This window comes from Lampetra fluviatilis, chromosome 11 (genome assembly GCF_964198595.1).
Source record: "Lampetra fluviatilis chromosome 11, kcLamFluv1.1, whole genome shotgun sequence".
In the NCBI taxonomy this organism is placed as follows: domain Eukaryota; kingdom Metazoa; phylum Chordata; class Hyperoartia; order Petromyzontiformes; family Petromyzontidae; genus Lampetra; species Lampetra fluviatilis.
The window spans coordinates 2394008-2409720 of record NC_136285.1 but is presented as its reverse complement, the minus strand read 5'-3'; the positions used below and the strand labels follow the sequence as shown (position 1 = coordinate 2409720).

Genomic DNA, 15713 nt, shown 5'->3' with positions numbered 1-15713 from the left:
CTGGTGCCTTCGCCCGGGCATTGCGCGGCCGGACACTGGTTGGCTGTCCCGGTCGACACCATCAGTGCAACGCAGGCAGGGTCGTGTCGGTGACAGGGCGCGCGGCAGTGGGGTCGTGTGTGGGAAACGGAGGGGGGGCCCGAGTGGTGGCGTGAGCTCTGCAACAACAAATAAAGAGGGCAGAACGGTACCCCCTGCGACCACCTCGTCTCCGACTCACTGTGTGTGCGACGCACGCCACACGCACAGACGACATTACGCATACGCACTTAAATGATGCCATTTATAAGGTAAAATGTCGAACGCATTGAGTCTGGTTGCATTTTCAATCACCATGGAAATCACAGCCTTATACTGACCTAGGTGCGCAAGGTCTCACTTGGTGTGTTTTTTTTCATAAAAAACTATCTTAAGAAAAAATGTGATTTACACACAGTTTTAACTGAATTCGAGCATGATTACTCTTTCACGTATTAAAGTAAGCTTTGTACATGATTCATTTTAAAAGGTAACCCTTACACAAGTCACTGTATTACCCTTGGTGTTGCTGGCAATACGCCTGCTGATTATTTCACGTCAAATCACTTGGACTCAATCTGAACACCTCAAATCTTCATAACATGTGGCAGTAGTAAGTACCATAGTGACACAAGCATCCCTGCAATGGATAGGGACAACTCGATCGTCTATGTCGTGCGAGCTCCATGAACAATGTCGGAAAAATAATACAGCCTAATTCTCAACATATACCTCACGGTTCACACTTGGATACTATTCAACTCCACACATTGTCCACCTGGCCTCTAGGTCATTTGAATCGTCCAGCACTCGGGTTCTCCACATCCACTTTCCACACAGTGACATTAATCTCCTGCCTGACTCTCAATCTCCCGTTCGCCCAGGTATATTGTGTAGTCAACCGTGCTGATCAGAGGTACAGGGGAAGGACAACAAAACTAAACACAAAAAGCAGTTCTAAAGAAATGAGTTTTCAATCTTGATTTAAAAGTGCATGTTTCCAGTGGCTTCCTAATATCACAAGGAACAGCATACTAATAAACTCTCCCACCCTGGTCACTCTCTCGTCTTGCCCTGGCCCTGACGCACAATCTCTGTCTCTGCCCTCAACACCGCTTCTCCCTTCTCCACACCGCTCTGGAACCCCTCTTGTCCCTGTGGCTTTTATTCTCTCATCCTAGCCCCTCTTATGTCAAGTGGTTCTCAATCAGGCGGTATGCTGACCCCTTGGGGGTATGTGGCAATGTTCCAGGAGGTACGTGAGGTTATTTACAATTGTGTGAAATATCATCCATGAGTCATTGGTGAATAATCATGTATGAATCTGCCAATATAAAATAATTACGATACAATTTAAATCCATATGGTAACCTACAACGATATAAAATACCTTTCTAAAATCATTGTAAAAATGTGGTTTCCAAATGTAACCAGCGAGCGCAAACATTATGTCATGCATGCAGAGCATCCGTTGATTTTTTTTAATTCACTTGCAGTTACCAGCTAGTTAGGATATACCACGCAAAATTGACAATTGGTTAAGCTATTGATGTTCATACATTTATTTCTCAGAACCATGTCAAGTCAGACAAGGTGGGGGGCAGGATACTCGGTTGAAACAAAATTCCACAAGTGGGGGTACACAATAGCCAAAAAAAGTTAAGAACCAACTGCTCTATGATATCACCTCGTATCCATGCCCCATTGTGCCATAACATCCCCTGGGCGTCACACCCATTCTCAATCCCCTTGTCACTCACGGCCCATTGCCATGAAAACTTCTGCTAGTTCCCCTCTGCCCCTCCCCTACCGTGACCCCCGCCCGTCCCACACCCGTGTCCTCAGGCGCTCCCGCCCCGCCCCTGTTTGTCCTCAGCTGACGACCGCTGCCTCCGTTGGGCACCCGGCGCCCCTCGTGGTCTGGCTCGTTCCAGCATCAGTTTAAGCAGTGTAAGCATAAGGGACACGACAACGTTCCCAAACTGGGAAGTGATGCACAAATGATGCGAGTGCGGTCACCAATCCCAAACCATCGACCACATTGTAAACAGCTGCTGCCTTGACTCATTTAAAGGAGGAATGGATGAGATCCACTCTGTATCAGAACAGACAACTGGGTGATTAACACATCTACATATATAAAAGGGAAATATGTGAATGTGTCTGTTCGAAATGTTTAGCGAACTTCCCGACATGCAACAAACTTGAAATTTGGCATGTGGGTAGCTTCCAGACTGTACACAATGCAAAAAGTATAAAAATAGACTTTAAGATTTTGGGGGGGGCGGGCGGGCTCAATAATGGATATAATATATTGCACGGCAAGTGAGCGGTGACGTCACATCTGTGAAGTCACATCTGTGGTGACGTCACATATGTGATATCACCCGCACGCGGCAGCATTACGCAGTGTGCCTGCTGACGTCACGAACCCCCCCCACCTTCCGCGTGGGCCGTGTGTTAATCCAATACAAGAATCCAAGTCTCGGGCGAAGCCGGGTAGTAAAGCTCGTTTAAAATACAATCTTTAATCTGCTGATATTAATATGTATGAAAGAATAATTGGGAAGTCACGGTGAGCGAGTTACAATAGCTTCCAGGTTCTGAGTCATTGCTATTTTTGTGGTGCCCCGAGCATGAGAAGGCGTAACTCACCTTCGTGTGGTTTTTGGAGCCACGGAGACAATGAAACCATTATTGGGGGGAAAATCTCTTTATCAGTCCATTGATTCAACAACAAGCAGACTCGTGGTCTCTTTAGATGTGACCTTTAGACCTGTTTGTAGCAAGTGGTAGGCTTTACTGCAAATATCAAATGCAAACGTAGTTGGACGATATTCTACTGTACTACTCTGGGTGAGGGTCACTTAGAGTATGAATAGTGCAGTTTGTGGGCCACCAAAAACCTTATCAACAAACAGTATACAGTGATACCTCGGTTCACGAACTTAATTCGTGAAATGACTGGTCGCGAACCGAATTGGTCATGAACCGAGGCACATTTTCCCATAGGGTTCAATGTAAATCCGGTTAATCCGTTCTGACCTTTTTTTTTGTTTTTTGAAGCACAAAAATATGAAACAAATTACAATACACATTAGTACTGTACAGTATAGTAATGTATAAAGAGAGAACACCAACCTTGCTTGAGATGACTTCAGTAAGCACTCAAACAGGTGAACTGTACAATACAGTAAGTACAATATTGTACAGTACAGTTAAGTACTGTATGTGCTAAAAAGCACACCAAAAAGCAAAAAGTCACTGAAAGTGTCTCACAATACTCACAGTACTTCTTTCTGTGTCTCTTCTTCTCTCCACGATCTTCCTACAGGAAGTCACGACCATGTGACAGCCTGGAAATAGCATTAAAATGGCCGCGGCTCCTGTTCGTGAACCGAAGCGGAGTTCGTGAACCGGAGCATATTTTTATGAACTTTTCTGTTCGTGAACCGAGTTGTTCGTGAACAGAAGCATTCGTGAACCTAGGTATCACTGTAGTACGTTAACCTGTTCGTATTTAGATGCTGTAGCTTCTTTTTTCTCATGAAAACTAAAACTACAGGTTAATTATCAACAGAACCCACCACTCATCAACAACACCGCCTTCAAAGAAAACAAATATAATCGGCGACATTTTAGATAATGACCCTGACCCCCATGATCTCTCATTCGTTATCCTTCTCCACTCTCTCCGTTTTCATGGTGATCGAGGGGGGAAGATACTGTAGAAGGGTCATTGCCAGAAACGGTCACAGGTTATCTTTGTATTTCATATCAGTCAACCCCTTATCAGTGCCTACCTTAACACAGACCAATTCAGACCTTATTGGTCACCCCGTGCCCTTATAAATGTCAACGTTCAACCTACAAAGTCTCATCACAAGGGAGAAACACAAAGACATGTTTTTTGCCCGTATTGAAACGGCTGTACGCCATATGGATCTGAAAACGCAATTTCCCTGTACAAGAATACGGAGAAAACCGTATGGGTTGACAGGTATTGTATTATAATTGTTATTTTACCCTTCTATCTGGCAACAAAACTGACACCTTTTTTACAAGGAGTCATACTCTGATGGTGCATTGTCTTTGAGTTGTGTGCCTTTTGGCGTCATCTGGTCCACCCCATGTGAGACTAGGCTCTAAGGAAAGCTGTCTCGGGTGTGGACCAATCAACTTCAAGGACAGTGCACATTATCAGAGTTATGTTTTTTGTTTGCATTATGACTGCAGGTATTGTGGTCTATGTAAACATGACTCCTTGTAAAAAAAAGGTGTCAGTTTTGTTGCCAGATAGAAGGGTAAAAAAACAATTATCATATTTTTTTACTGGCAAATGAGGTTCCAAAGGTATTGTATTTTAAGGCAGTAACTATTAACCATTGTGAGTTCCTTGTGCTTGTGAACCACTGCCAACGCAGCATCACCGAATCATGTGCAATGTATAATAAAGTTCGCTGTCGCATGAGTCAACATTTTACTGTGTTGTTATATTACAGCAGGAGCTGAAAACGATGACGTGGGCAATGCTTTTTTTTGCAAATGTCACTTTATTCATGGGGGGGGGGGGGTGTGAATATGTGTGGCTTGTGCTACGACCCTGGCGACACGTGTTCGATTCCTGCTCACGGCCAACACTAGTGACGATGATCTGAACCGGTCCTGGGCCTCCCCTAGGTCGAGTCCGCCTCAAATTTGTACCTGGTGTGATGTGTAAACATCGCCACTGGGGAGACAAAGGTGGCCGGGCGTGGTGCTCGCCACCCAACCCCTCGTGCGCCGTGCCGGCCTTCGTAGGTGCTGCTCGCTAACAGCACTTGCCCCCAACAGTCTGGTTTCTAGGCTACACGGGGGATCTTTGTCTTGTTGGCTTGACTCACGACACAGAAGAACTCTAAAAATGCGGGCGATGTTTGAACGGGACAAACCGGTTGTTGAAGGGAGGGGACAATTGACGCGGGTTGCGCGTGATGAGCACGGTCCACACTTCCTCCAGTGCGGCTGAAGAGAAGAAGCAGAACAGGAAGGGCGAAGAGAAGCAGAACAGGAAGGAATCTTCCCAAGACTCTCCCCCATCGTCTCTCCGGTTGTGACATTTCGCCTGCGACCATGTGGAATCCTCCCGCAGGTACGGAGCTACAAGGTTCGCGCACGCAGGCATCTTAGAACGACAGTCACGTTGAGCGGTTGCCGGCCCTTTGGATTATACTTATACAGAATATACACGTTAACTTTGGATTAGCATTTAACGAGAGATCGTATGATTACCGCCTGAAATTATAGCTGGTGTTGTGTATTGTTTTTGGTGTTTGTGTACTCGAAATTACTGTTATTTAGAATCAGAATATTTATGCTGGAGGAATCCGATGAGCTATAAAGCGCTTTTGCACATATGTCCAGTTATAGAGGCGGGTCAGAACGTTACAACGACAAACGATACAACAACACGATAGGAGTTCAAAGTATAGAAAATACAACTTTAACAAAATATACAAATACAACTATATTCAAAACGAGTGGTCAGTACTGTTAATACAGATCGACAAACAGTTGCGTGTAGCCCACTGTTGAGTCGTGTGCTGTGTTGCTATGGGTTGCTATGTTGCAGAGGTGGGACAAAGTCATTGTTATGCAAGTCCAAGTCGAGTCGCAAGTCATCAAATTCATGACTCGAGTCTGACTCGAGTCCAAGTCACATGACTCGAGTCCACATCTCATAGGTGGGACAAAGTCATTGTTATGCAAGTCCAAGTCGAGTCGCAAGTCATCAAATTCATGACTCGAGTCTGACTCGAGTCCAAGTCACATGACTCGAGTCCACACCTCTGCTATGTTGTATACAGTACTGCGGTGATCCGACTGATGAGTTGGTGGAGGTTTGAGTACGAGAGTCGGTGGTCTCCAGTGAGTCCTCCAGGCTTCCTTAAGAGTTCACTGGACTCAAATAACAAATAACAATCTTAGAGTAAACATGGCACCGTCAAACGGGACTGGCATTAACAGTTACAAGTACTGTGCTAACAGAAGTACTAACACGTACGTACTGATCTGAATGAAAGAGATGATTAATTCTAACCCGTTTAGTTGTGCCATTTTTGTTCATAGTTTTCACTTGTGCCATTTTGACCTGTGCCGTTTTTACCTGTGCTATTTTTACCTGAAATAACGTCGCGAAACTTGCATGTGAGGCTTCCTCATGCTTACTCGGTTGTACGACGCTTGTTAGGCTCAAGGTTACGTACTGTATTACCCAGATTAAACTTGTAGTGTAATACATTTTTCTTCAGTTGGTTAAAAAACGTTTACTTTCAATAACTGGCAATCTTCACGATTGTCTGTTACCACGAGAATGTCAAAGATGTAAATAATCATTGACACAGAATATAAACGTCCTGTTTCTGTGAGCCACAACTCGAGAAATGGAGACTGAATATTTGTTAATGGAGACTGCATTTTCGGGGCCAATTTTATTTCAGGGGGTGGGACAAATTTCCCAAGTCAGAACTTGGGAAATAATATCACCGAACATATAAATAAAAACATGTATGCGTTGGGAACATTTTTAATTTAACTTTTTAATTTAACATTTTCTTTTGTTAGTCTGGGAATTTTACCAGCAATGATTTTTGGAAACGCCTCCACGGTAATGCCACTCTTATTTTCCAAATCGAGTTTTTAATCAACTATAGAGTTTTGGGAGAAAACAGGTCAATGTTAATGCCCTCTAGTTGACTGTTCATGGTTAGCGATGTATTGGGGGTCATCCTGTGTGATAGACCAAATCTCACGCTTGGAACTTGCCAGTGACTTCTCACAAGAATTCCTGGTGGGAGGAAGATTGGTGCTGTCTCCCTGGCAAGAAGAGGGGGGGGGGGGCTCCGCCTTGGCTAAGTGCAGCAAACTGAATTGAACGTTTTATTTTACCTGGTAAAGCCCACTGAGCTACATAGCTTTTTCAGAAGCGACCTGGCCACAAATGATGGCTCAACGAAGTGGCAGCCAAACGCACGTTTATAAATGTGGAGGGAGAAAATTCCATGCAACCACGGGGAGAGACACGCAAACTCCAAATATACAGGTGTCAGGGTCGGGATCGAACCCAAGACCTCTTGTCTACCAGGTGAGGTAGTTAACATCTCACCACTGGCATTTTGGTGGTGTGTTCACATTGTTCACTCGCATGATTACAGCCTTTGTCAAGCATTATGAGCAACTGTAAGAAACTAACCGTATTATTGAACAAATGATGGCACTGAATCGGGCGTTTTGTTGGTAAGTACGTGATTGTTAACAGGTAACTAATTTTCAAATGTGGCAATGGATCCAATAATATGCACTGAAATTATTTGAGGAGACTGCTGAAATGTCTAAATTGATTTGTGGTGAGGATTAGGGTTAGATGAATGGAATTTCTATACCCGTTAGGCCAAGTCATTCATGCTGGCGTTTGGCTTTTGGACAGCACAACACAAAGCCTAACTATTATATAAGATTTTCTTGCCAGTATATTCATTAAGAAAAATGTACACGTTTAGATATATTGTAAAATGTCTATAATACTGTAACATTATTTTCTTTGAATATTTCAAACTAGTTCTCATGAAGCCTGTCTTCGCCAGGCAAAAGTTTTCGATACATATAATAAGTAACCTGATATGATTTTTGACAATTTTGATCTATGACCAGACACTAACATCTACTCCAAAAATGTGTATTTTTCCACAAAAAATGTTTGTTCATGACTTGATTCAACTTTTTATTTAAAGATGTACCCGTCGGAAACCCCTCAATTTAAAGATTCCATCATTTTTTAATTAGAAAGAACAAAAAGTCATGAACTTAATACTCTGAGGGGCAGCTCCTATATTTTACTGTTTTCGAATTATTCAGATTTGAACATCATACAATGCTCTATAAAACGAAGACAATATCTTATTTTTTAAACGGTTTATGGGACACTTAAAATCGAGATTTGGGTGCCTTAAAATGAAAAAATTTCAGCTTTTTCCCTTGTCGGGAGGTACCCGAGAGGTTTTTGACACATTCAGGTTAAGGTTTTTATTCATATAGATACTTGCTATTATATCAAGCTGAATTTGTGTAATGAAAATAGGAGCTTGTTATAATTAGCAATGCAAATTTGCAGAAAAACTAATCCATATTAGAACATTAACAGTAATATTCTGATGTCCTTTTCATGTAAATGTTTCATATATAGTTGCAAATATTTAGTTTTGAGTAGTGATGAAAGCAGAATTAGAAATCAAATCAATAATCGGTGGACAATATAAGTAACCAAATATATAAGTAGACAATTTGTTTTTACACAACTCATTGGCCCCACGGCCTTCTGGGAGTGCGTAATGCCGACATTGATTCTGAACAAGCAAACTCAGGACTGGTTTCATAAATGTTCTCATCATCTGCAGTCTGGCTTGATTTAATCAATTAATGTATCTTTGCAGGTAATCAAATTGCTCCTTCGATGCCAGGATACCCCCCAACAAATGCACATAACTCCCCATACCCTACATACGTGCAGGGTTATCCCCAGCCAGGATACCCTGCCAACCATGCATATTCCCCAAATACCTATGTTGGCACAGCACCCGCTACGGGAGCACATCCCCAAGTGCAAATGTTTGGGCATCCAGGTCAAAGCAACGCGGTCTGTTACCCACAACCCCATGCAAACCACCACACACAAGCCCCAGTATATCACCATGTGCATCAACATGTGCCAGCTGTTGGCCACCATCACCACGGGGCCCATAGTGGAGGGCTTTCTGGGCTCCTCCACACGGTCGCCCATGGGCTTGGGGTCAACCACGGGCACCATGGCCATGAAGTCGTCCACCATGGGCATGAAGTCGTCCACCATGGGCACGAAGTCGTCCACCATGGCCATGAAGTCCACCATGTGCATGAAGTCCACCACGGGCACGGCCACCACGGGCACGGCCACCACGGGCACGGCCACCACGGGCACGGCCACCATGGGCACGGCCACCACGGGCATGGCCACTGAAGTGAAAATTCACCAGGTGAGAACTCGAGACCAGGATGGTCTCATATGCAACAGTGATCTTTGGTATTAGTCTGCCAGTAGGGGGGCAGTGATTTATATATTCAGTGCCAATTGAGTAATTTGCAGGTATATTTCAAATTTGGACCCCGGGACTTGCCAAATAACGTCAACTGTGAAACAAATGGTGTGCAGTATTATTACAGTTATTATGCCCACAGTAATAATAATGGCAGCTGCTGAATTCGAACCGTGAACCTCTGCAACAAGAGGCGAACGTGCTTCCGCTGGGCTCCATCACCACTATTAAAAGGACATTATTAAGGGAGATGCATTCAACACTTATGTTCAACACAACTGCACACGATTGAGAGTAACTGGGATAAATGCATAGCAACATCTGGATTGTCTGAGAGTTTAGCAAGTCACTGTAGCTACCCTGTTTTTGCTGTGGTAACAAAAATAGAATATATTTATCACAAATCAATGTTAAAACATTGTACAATGTATTTAAGCCCAATTGTATCGATTTCTATTGAAACGGGGCGTTCCTGGTTATATTAAATAAAAATTGGTACGTGTTATTTTGAAATGGTAAACAATCCTCTGTAATTAAATTACAACAAATTGTGTCAGTGTATACTGGTTAAACGCATGAACCAAGTGCAACTTGACACCCTGTCTCTCCACAGCGTACCTCCAGCTGTGACTGACCGAGGCATGCATGGGCAATATTCTCAGGTAGGGATAAATCCTGTCTGCATGACAACTTTCATTTTGCATAATATAAAGTAATAATTTATAGCCAGTTATCAATCCATGCTATATGAATGCCCACTCTCACTTTAAATAGTTTGACCATACTTCATGCTGGTCAGTGTGGATTTATAGTAGTCATAACCAGGAATCTAATTTAGTGCAGTGCCTAACCTACAGTGCCATTACTCCCTCATACAGGACTGTAACACTGCATGTTTTGTAAGTAAGCCACCAAGATAGTATATTTAGAGTATTTATGTTCATATTCAACTACAAAAGATCATGCATGATTACTTTAATTGCCAAGCTGTTATTATGAATACGCTAAGGTAATAATTGTGAATAACCATCTTGGTTTGTTTGTATTACAGACTACGACTGGTCTCATTCTGTGCATGAATTAGGTTTATTGGTCTTGTTATCTTGGGGAAAAAGTCTATCTTGGGTCTAATTTTACATAACGGCACGTATATATTTTCATCTTCCAAGAAGTGAGCAACTTCAACATGTGCTCAATGCTCGGCTAGCGTCTCCATTAAACCTACAAGGGACTGGCTGCGTGAAAAACAAGAGATCGTCACTACCGACATCATCATCATCATCATTTAAAACTAGCGGTGAACAACAGCAACCAGTGCTTCCATCTTCTGCCCCTTGCTAAAGGGATCCAGGGCAGCCCAGAACCAGCCCACTTGGATTGATCCAATTGAGGGTCATGAAGATGAAGGCCATCTAGAAAAAAAAACTTAATTGAGCATGCATAATTGTGGGTAATCACCAATGATAACTTAGAGGCCTTGGTAAATCCACTGCTGACTGAAAGCCTCATGATGCCTTCGGAGTGATTGGAGAGGTAATTTTTTTGTTAACCACACTTTACAACGCTACTCAGTGAGTACCCATTGATGAAAGAGGTCCCGGATGGGTTCAGACATCGCCTGCCACTGATGTTAGCTGTGGCTAGGAATCAAACTCAGGTAAACCGTGCAAATAATTACTACAAAAACCCCTCATTCATTATTTTACGTAATTTCTTAAACAGTTGTTATTTCATGGATGTTCGTGAAATCATTGTCTTTGACTAAATTTAATGGAAAATGTCCTGAGGCTATTGTATAATCACACAGACCTAATGTATGTAATGTCATGGCTTCTGTATTTGAATAAAGTGTTAACTGGGACCGATTTCTCAAACTTCTTTAAATCCAAGGCCCCTTTTAATGTGGCTGAAAAACTGAAGCATGGAGTGTCGGGTTGTTGACCAAATGCATTCTCGATTGTTCCTTCCAGTGTCTTCCCGAGCAATCTATTGTGATTTAGACAATGGCCATACAATGAGACTGACATCATCCATGGGTGTACGACCAGAGTTTGCAAAATGCTGTTTTGAACATTGACACGTGGTTTACATATTGAATAACACTGACATTCCAACGTTCAAACACAGGATTGTATGATCCTGGAGAATACAGTAAGCGTGGGCGCTGCATGTGTGGGGAAGGTGGCAAGGAGCAGCACCCACCCCCCCCCCCCCAAGATCTCGCGTCGCTGTGGAGCCGTGTCCAGGCTTCTGTGGGGGCAGCCGCTCCTTCACATCCCCACTCATTCTGTCTGATCAGTGACTCCTTCGGGCTGGGCCATGTAGCCGTTGCAATCATCACAACTATCGCCAGTGACATCGCAACATCCCGCGGAACCATCATCATCGCCCGGGATTGTGCATGGTCGCCTCACCGTACAATGAGAATTCACTATTTTAACAGCCCTGGTTTTTCCGAAACGAGTTTGCTGCCAATGTTTTGCCACAAACAAGTGTCTAAAAAGCACACCACCTCTGCAGTTCGTCACGTTTGCTCAAAAATGGTCACTCAAGACAAAAGTAATGCAATGTACTTCAGTAATTGTTGATGGTGTTTTGCATATGCACAAAGCCTTTGTGCTCTTGCACATTCTTGCATCCTGTTTGAAACAAGATTTGCTGGTCTGCGCTTGTTCGTTATGGTTTTTTGTCGCAGACCATATAAATATACCGTATCACCAAACAGGTGCACAGGATTCTGCTTATTTCCTGCCCCAACCCCCGCGATATCCCGAGTAAAGTGGAAACGCCACCCGTAATTATTTCCCCCTACCAACTCGAGGTTTCTGTGGATATAAAGCTGCGTGGAGTGGTTGCAAGCCCTCCAGCAGAAATTAGGTCAAGGGACAGACTGGCATCACGCGAACACACCCACCACCACACATATTAACACAAACCATTTAATGCCCTATAGTATTTTCTCTGGTAAATATATTTTTTAAAAATATACCAATTTCCTGGTTTCAAGAGCTGGGGGGCTGAGCGCCAAATGCTTCATTATGAGCGTTCAATCACAAGTCCCTCCGGTTGGACCCCGAGCAGTGGCGTCGTGACTACATGAAGACATTCCTGCGGAGTGAGCTGGTAGTAATGTTGGGTTGCTCGGTCAATGGCCAGGGTCAACGGAGGCGTGGTGTATTCCGCAAATATGCCCAACTGTGAGGGTGGGCACAAGCCGGCGTGAGTAGGTTAAACGTTGAGTTTTATAAGGGCACCACAGGGTGACCAGCCCCTCCCCACCCAGCCCCTCTCTGCACGACGGACGGACGGACACAATAATCCCCTGTGGGCTGGTGTAACCAGGAGGTTCCTATCAGTATAAGTGGCGTAGTGACTACACGATAAGTGTCTCACACGAGCTGCTCCCCCCCGTGTCTCCACACAAGCTGCCCCCCCCCCGTGTCTCACACGAGCTGCCGCCCCCCACCAACAAAGATTGCGGCCAGCTGCGTCTGCGAGCTTCGAGCGCTCCTGCGGCCGTCTGGAACGCTCTCCCTTCCGATATTCGGAAGCCCACTGGGAACTGTGCACTTTGAAGTCGACATTGACAAACTAATTTCATTGTTTCGATGCTTTTCGTGTTCAGTTTTGTTGCCCCCCCCCTCTCCCGCCGCACCTCCGATGAGCACGATTGGCTACGTATGGTGCGAAAGAAGTTAAAATCGACACTGCACGCAACGTAAAGTGCCGCTGTATCGGTGACACTTGGCCCACAGCGCACGCTGCGCATGAGGAAGTGGCAGCGAGCGCGGCTGTTCGTCCCAGTTTCACTTTGCAGTAGTAAGACTTTTACAACAACAGCAGCAGCGTCGAAGGGTGGTGAGTCTGGCGAGTAGTGAGAGCCGTACAAGTGGTGAGTGGATTTCTGGTCGTGGTGTCGGGTGAGTGGTGAGAGTGGTGAGAGTGGTGAGTCGTGAGTGGTGTGAGTCGTGAGTGGTGTGAGTCGTGTGAGTGGTGAGTCGTGTGAGGTATGAGTGGTGAGTCGTGTGAGTGGTGAGTCGTGTGAGTGGTGAGTCGTGTGAGTGGTGAGTCGTGTGAGTGGTGAGTCGCGTGAATGCTGAGTTGTGTGAGTGGTGTGCGCGGTGAGTTATTTTGGTGGCGGTGTTCTCTGTTGAAGTTGAGTGGATGATGAGGCAAACAGACATCGACGCCGTTAATCGCCGTCGGCTCAGCCCGATCTGACTCTAAGATCTCGGAAGTGAATCGGGTTCGAGTTTGTGTTTGGATGAGCGACCATCATGTCTAACAGGTGTTATCGGCTGCGGGGTCATATGTGGTGGGCGTGTGATAGAGGGACGGTGCAGCGAAGTGAATACCTCTGGGCTTTGCCAGGTAGGATGGGGGTGGTTTAGTTCTATTTCTATGTTTTTTGGTTTGATTTGTTTACCTTCATGGTGCCTTGCACTACCATCGTGATTTTGTATTGTTTGTTGTAACGTTCTTACCCCGTACCCCCACTGGACATCTGTGAAAAAAGTGCTTTATAGCTCATCGGATTCCTCCAGGATAAATACATATTCTGATGATGTGAAGTATTGGGTTTGTTACCCCACTGCGTTTTCACTTCCGTGCTCCCCACGTCTGCATCTCGCGCAGATGAGTGTGGGCAGCTACCCTTCCAAAATACGTTCCTTGTACAGTGTTCTTGTATTGGGCAACCCTTTATTAAATTGACCGGATGCCAATAGGGTAACGTCGAGAAGAAGAACAATAACACAACTTAACACTAAATTCTCGTTCATCTTGGCTCATCTTTACGAGAGTTTATCGTGAACCCATTTTAGAGACAGAAGGACAAAAGTAAAAATGCAGCAGTCACGCTTTAAACTTTCTTTGGGAAGCGTAAAGTATACTGTATATGTTTTTATACAAAGTTGGTGCATTAAATGTATTTGCCATTACTCATTTGGATTATATAGCATTCTAGTCCAGTCAAAGGCAATTTTATCCACTGCATACATCATGTTTTGCAGCACACTTTTCCACAAATGCCCTACCAGTAAACATTGAGCCGTGTCCCTGATTGCAGATTTTACCTCCTTAATTTGGCCACGATTACACTCTCGTAACCCACGCATTTGTATTAAGCTGTTAGGAACGGTATCCACATTGTCGGATGTTTCAAGCGTACAGTATCGGAATTACTCCTTTTAAAATAGGCAGCTTGAAATGTTGCCTTGAGAGAGAACATGCACCCACATATGTTGGATGTAGTGGCACGCAGAAGTGAGACGACGTTGTACCAGAGTTGAGTCAATTCATTGGCAAAGCATATACCCCCCGTTGAAATAAATCTTATGAGTATCCTGCTGCTATGGGTGGCAGCTTAATATATATTTTTGAAGAATACTTATTTCTTCCTTGGCCCTTTTTAAAATTACATTCCTTTCCATTGCCGTAGGGCCACTTTCCAACGTTGGATATATTCCTGAGAAATGGAACAAAGCCAGAGTGAACATTTCATATGTTCTATCAGTAAACATTGCATAACTGCACAAATATTGTACATCAGGGGTTGTGTCAGCCTTTGGGAATCCCATGCCTCGCGTGTGAACGATCTAGTTTGTTCACATTCGGCAACACCGAATTAATTAATTATTTCAGTTGTGTAGCGCGGGTGGGGGGGACACTCATTGCCCTGTGCCCCCATTGCGTCACATGCCCCTTGCGTCAGTGCGTGCCGCACGCCCCCTGTATCTCGGACCACACAGGCAAGGCGGTGCTTCCTATGCCTCCCACTCGAATGCACTTGGACCCTCCCACACCCTCCCCACCTCCAGCGGTGCCATCTCCAGCTTCACCATTTATTTTTGTAGTGAGTCCAACTGAGTCACAGACGTTGTCTTGGGAGCAACACTATTTATTCAGTAATTCAACACAACATAACACAACCCACACTTGGGTGTTGAGTGCCCATCTAGCCACGCTACGGCAGAACTAGACACGGTTCGCTATCCCGGGCCGGACCACAACCTGGGTCCCGGACCGCGTGGCTAGAGGCTTATTTTACCCGACGTGGATCTTCATCACCAACAACACGAAGAACCCCGAGCCCCTCACGGGGCTTCCGTTATATCCGCCCGGACTGGGGCTGGCTCCGCCCCTCGCCCCGCCCACCTTCTAGATCTCTCGAGCTCCTTCCCAAAGGCTCCTGAGAGCTCTTTTATACCACGTGACCGCCCAGTGGCCCCCGTCCACCGGTGGCCCCCCTCCAATATCATCCGGTCACGTGTCGGCAGGTCAACCAGCGTATCATGCCCCAACTTAACCCTGGCTGGCTGACACTCCCTCTCGCTACCTCACCGGGAGCCCGCACCGCACACTGTACGTGGTGCCTCCGCGCTGACCACTGCTGACCACTGCTCACCCAAGCCCCGCTAGGGTTGGTGGTACTACGCCCAGTAAGCGGGCTACACATAATGCCAACACATTATCCACCGTGGCTTCGTAAGTCCGGCACCACACAGTGACATACACAGTCACTACATCTTGTTGCTCGCAACCCACGTAGCTGATGTCCGCAATGCCATTTTGTGGATTGTTATTGCG

The 15713-nt window shown here is 45.1% G+C and overlaps 2 protein-coding genes across 5 annotated transcripts in view; both read left to right on the top strand.

The window, feature by feature from the left end:
- Positions 1-5021: 5021 nt before the first annotated feature.
- On the top strand, positions 5022-11759 carry LOC144934679 (uncharacterized). The gene is made up of 4 exons (XM_078860729.1): positions 5022-5149; positions 8487-9065; positions 9739-9787; positions 10177-11759. Exons 2-3 carry the CDS (start codon positions 8529-8531, stop codon positions 9757-9759), a joined length of 558 nt encoding a protein of 185 aa, XP_078716855.1. The 5' UTR covers positions 5022-5149; positions 8487-8528; the 3' UTR covers positions 9760-9787; positions 10177-11759.
- Positions 11760-12877: 1118 nt separating this feature from the next.
- The window catches only part of LOC144934725 (E3 ubiquitin-protein ligase MIB2-like), a 66975-nt gene continuing 64139 nt past the window's right edge, over positions 12878-15713 (top strand). For all 4 annotated transcript variants that reach the window (XM_078860796.1, XM_078860795.1, XM_078860794.1 and 1 more), the window contains exon 1: positions 12878-13017. The gene's annotated coding sequence lies outside the window, so the exon portion shown is untranslated. The remainder of the gene's footprint in view (positions 13018-15713) is intronic.